We start from the raw sequence: 4,374 nt of genomic DNA on the forward strand, positions 1-4,374 counted from the left end.
TTGGTTATCTGATGCCCTACACACAGTCTGAGAAGGCTGCAGTAGTTCTCTCTTGTTTCTAATAGAAATATTCAACTTTACCAAAAGAGATAAAAATATCAGCCATACCAGTTCCAGCTATAATTTTAAAAAGCCACAAAAAAAATCCATCAGACTGTTCATCTGCTACTAAAACAGCTGCTTAGGATTTGTATGAAAGAACGAAATGGAATTATACCACGACTCAAGGGAGAGGTCATATTTACAAAAATTCACTAAGACAATTAGTCAAAGGAAAACACTCAAAAATTAATTTTGCCTGCAAAGGCACAGCGAACACAATTTCAAGACACCGTTCACAGACGACACATGTGAATGTTAAAGATTTTCTTTTCCTGAGCACACTTTGCTCTGCAGCTGGGATATGGCAGACAGGCAGGAACCTGACTGAGTGTTACAGTACATGGAAAAGGCCTGCAACAAGCCAGGCTCAAGCAAGGCTGGGATCTTCAAGAACACTTAATGTTTCAATTTCTTTTGAAAGACTTGAATAGCCCATTTTACTGGAATGAAAGGCTGTTAAAAGTAACTATATCAGAAGACCAAAACTGTGCTGACGCACTCCGAATGCTTATTGCTCCTAGGAACCCTTTCTTCAATTATCTTTCCTCTACTTTCTGCAGTTGATCCTGGTTTTAGTGCATTTATATCAGTGTCTTAGTCTGCCTTGCAGAAGTCTGGGAAAAAAGACTCCTATCAACTTACACAGGAGAAGAATCTGAAATTGGTTTTAGAGGCTTTCTGGAAGACAAAATCCCTTTCTTGGCCTATGCTTATGAATGAATGATTGTGTACATTTATGGAGCTATATGGAAAGGAAAAAGAAGAAAGAAGAAAAAAAAAAAAAGGTTAAACTGTAACCCTGGGAGAATGGCACCTGAAAGTACTCTACAAAGTTTGGTCACAGAAATTATCTTTGTGAACTACTTTTAGGACACTTACAAGTTCTTTTTTTTTCATGCACTCCATAAGAATGATGAACAGCTGATGAGCTTGATTTCTGTTGTAGTTAAAGGTTTTCTGGATGGTAACTAGAAGCTGGTCCCTAAGGGATTCGCTTATTACCCTAAATGAAAAATGAGACATAAAAGAAGATATTGCCAGCATTAATATATATCAGAAGGCCTGCTGTTTGAGAAACAATTTTTCATCCACTAGTGCAATGACTTCATTTTGAAAATAAATGAACACACGCAGCATCTTTGCATTCAGTACAGGTAAGGAGTCAGAACAGTTAACGGTAATCAGGAAATTCATACCCAGACTGGCTCTTATGCATCTCAGTACTTCAGCATTGATTTAAAAACCGTCAGGGAACTTGAACTATCCTTTCACCCTGGAATATAATGCAGGTAGCTCTTACTCTTGTTATACATTATAGATATACTTTTGTTAAGAAGTTCAGTCTTCAGGATTTCAGCAGTACACCTGACAGGACCCCTTCCTTTCCTGCTAAATGTTGCAAGGCCCTTTGCATACAGTTAAAAAAACCAAAAATATTTCACACTGCTGATATGTCACCTTGGTTATCTTGGTTATCCTCTTAAACAGGATTTAAATTGCTAGCATATCTGAAACCTCATAATACCCAACTGAGAAACAAACAAACCAAAAGACGATTAAAGAAATTAGATTGAAAACATTCTAGAAAGGTCAGAAATGTTTGATCTCTCAAAGCAATCTGAAACAGAGCCCTTCGATCTTCATCCATTTCCTAATAAAACACATGTATTTTCAGATGATGGCAAACATTACCAGCAGGCATTCAAAGCAGTGAGACAGCTGAGCCTGCGAAGTGCAGTAAAATTCAAAGTTCATTGTGAGAAAATGATTCATTTAGACAGCAGGGCTGACAAAAAAAATTGTCATTACAGACCTGCCTTACCAGATGAACACATTTATCTCATCAGAATTATTGGAGAGGAAAACTGGACACTGCATCATATACACTGGGAGAGAAAGTCACGCAGTGAGCAGATCTCAGACAGACTGATTCTGATAAGCTCTTTCAACTACCTATGAGTTGATAGGAAGGATGAATGAGAAAGAAAAAAAAAAAGAAAGAAAGTTTGATCTAAGTTAAGGAGGCTTGGTTGACAGAAAGAAAAATAAAGTTGCTGAATCATAAATACTGTTGGTAGGATTAAATACGTACTATGTGTAAACATCAGAAAAAACCCATCATCAGAGCTGCTCTCCCAATTCAGCAAATAACATCTGTACTGCTTGACAATACTAGTTGTCTGCTTACTATTTAATCCAAGCTAAGCTCCAACTTCAGTCAAGGAAATAGGCTATTTCTTCAGCGCAAGACAGGTGTGCCATACCCTAACCAAGACAATATACTAGGTTTTTGCCTGAATCTGGCTACTAAAGATAAAATCCTGATATTAACAATGACAATGGGGAATGTATGCTACTTGACAGGGAGAAGCAATATTTTAAATTAAAAATGCAATACTCTGCTTCCGCTTGGAGTATTTGTCACGACAGATCTTTTACTCTGCAGAGCAGATTAACTTTATGCTGCTAGTATAGGCTTTGTATCTTCTTCAAACTAACCGTACTTTCTATCAACCAAAGGGGCAGACAACCATCCATAAAAGTAACAGATTCCAGAAAACTTTGGATTAGGAGTGACTTTTACAGATTAATTTGGGCAATGGACAGGAGGGCTGTGGAGAAGAATGCTTGAGACAACATCCTCCACTCTGTTCATGACATCAGGCAGCACTGCCCTGAAGAACCATCACAGATGCAAAAAATAGCAAGAGAATGGAAGGGAACCCAGTATTTTTTCAGCTGCTCTGGCACTCTTGGAGAATGAAGCTCATTCACACAACACATTAGAATCAAGCAGTACAAATTTTGCAAATACATGCACTAATTAACCTCAGCCCTTGCCTGAGAAAAAGGAACCACTTGTTCCTTGTTTCTAACACGCCCGACCCAGCACCAAGGATAGTGCAGCAAACTTTGTTGGAGCTTGTATGACAGTGTGCTGCACTGAGAGCAAGCTTATTTCAATGGACCATCAAATACAATCCAAGTGGTAACAATTTCTACTCATTAATGCCAGGGCTAAGATCAAACAGACAACAAAAGTTGACTGACAGCAGAATGCCTCTGTTAGTAGCATTTTGTCCCTGAGGTGTTTTTTTATGAAGCTTTAATGAAAGCAAGGCATATAGTCCTACATTGTCCTCCCAAGCAAGACACAGCTTTGGTGAAGATCTCAAAATCTTACCCTCCTTCTTCTGAATACTTGTGTGCAAATGACAGAATATCTGATGCTCGTCCGCTACCATCACATATCACGACAGGGAGAGGGGGTTCTTCTCGTAGACACTCTAAGACAATGGAGATCACGTTAGGACCCCCTTCCACTATGAGCCCAACTACAGGAACACCTTGTCCCAGCCCTACAAAAAACAGAAACAAAAAAAGAAGTGTCACTGAAACTTAGTTTAAGAGGTTGAGATATTATGAGTGGATGTGATTTCTGTGTTACAGCATCACTTCAAACCAAAGCAGTTAGGAAAAATGATGGCCATTTCATGGCCAACACCAGGAAAAATGTCCATATGCCGCTTCATAGCCCCAAAAGGAAGAGAGTAAGATGTCCCTCTGCCCTTGGTTTTGCATCAGCTCCATACTGATAATTTATTCACTCAATGTTGGTGAACTGTTTGTAATCTCTTTCGACAGACACCATGTACAGATAAAACAGCTAACATGATTCTCCTATTACTTCATTAGCTTCACCATTACTTGGATGGCTCCCAGGTACTTTGTCTTTGATGCTTTAACTCTTCATTGGTTACCTACAGGAAGTCTTCAGTAAGGTGACAAATACCTATGCTTTCTCCTAAGATAAAAAACCATTAAATCAGTGTCTTTATCATGAAGCTGAAATGGCTGGCCGATGGAAGAGACGACAGCTGAGCATCCCTTTGCTGTCCCTGCCTCACTGTGATCTCCAGGCATAGGATGACAAAGGGAAGCCCACAGGTCACATGGTCTCAAGTAGCCTTGTTCACAAGATACTTGGGGAAATGAAGGACAAAACATTACCTGAAGGCTGACTAATCCCACTATTATAAGCATTTAAATTCAGTTCTTAATCTGTAAAATGACCAGCGCTTTATAAAGAAGATGCACTTTTTTGTACGGCTGAGAATGCATGAAAGAGTTCGTATTTTCAACCTTCATTCCTCTCTGAAGAACAGGAACACTGTGCACAATAACAGCAGAAGCTTCCTGACATCCTCCTGTCAGTATACCCCAGCTCTGATAAGGAGGAGTCACAGAGCATGGGCTGGCCTGTGTGTCCAT

General features: G+C 39.4%; 1 protein-coding gene across 1 annotated transcript in view; it reads right to left on the minus strand.

Annotated features, from left to right (window-relative positions):
- The window catches only part of TRPM1 (transient receptor potential cation channel, subfamily M, member 1), a 50,880-nt gene that overhangs the window by 34,980 nt on the left and 11,526 nt on the right, over nt 1-4,374 (minus strand). Inside the window, 2 exon segments of the mRNA XM_009330094.1 lie at nt 982-1,105; nt 3,287-3,461. Coding sequence (XP_009328369.1) covers nt 982-1,105; nt 3,287-3,461 — 299 coding nt within the window.

The sequence above is a fragment of the Pygoscelis adeliae genome, unplaced genomic scaffold (genome assembly GCF_000699105.1).
Source record: "Pygoscelis adeliae isolate BGI_AS28 unplaced genomic scaffold, ASM69910v1 Scaffold298, whole genome shotgun sequence".
Lineage (NCBI taxonomy): Eukaryota > Metazoa > Chordata > Aves > Sphenisciformes > Spheniscidae > Pygoscelis > Pygoscelis adeliae.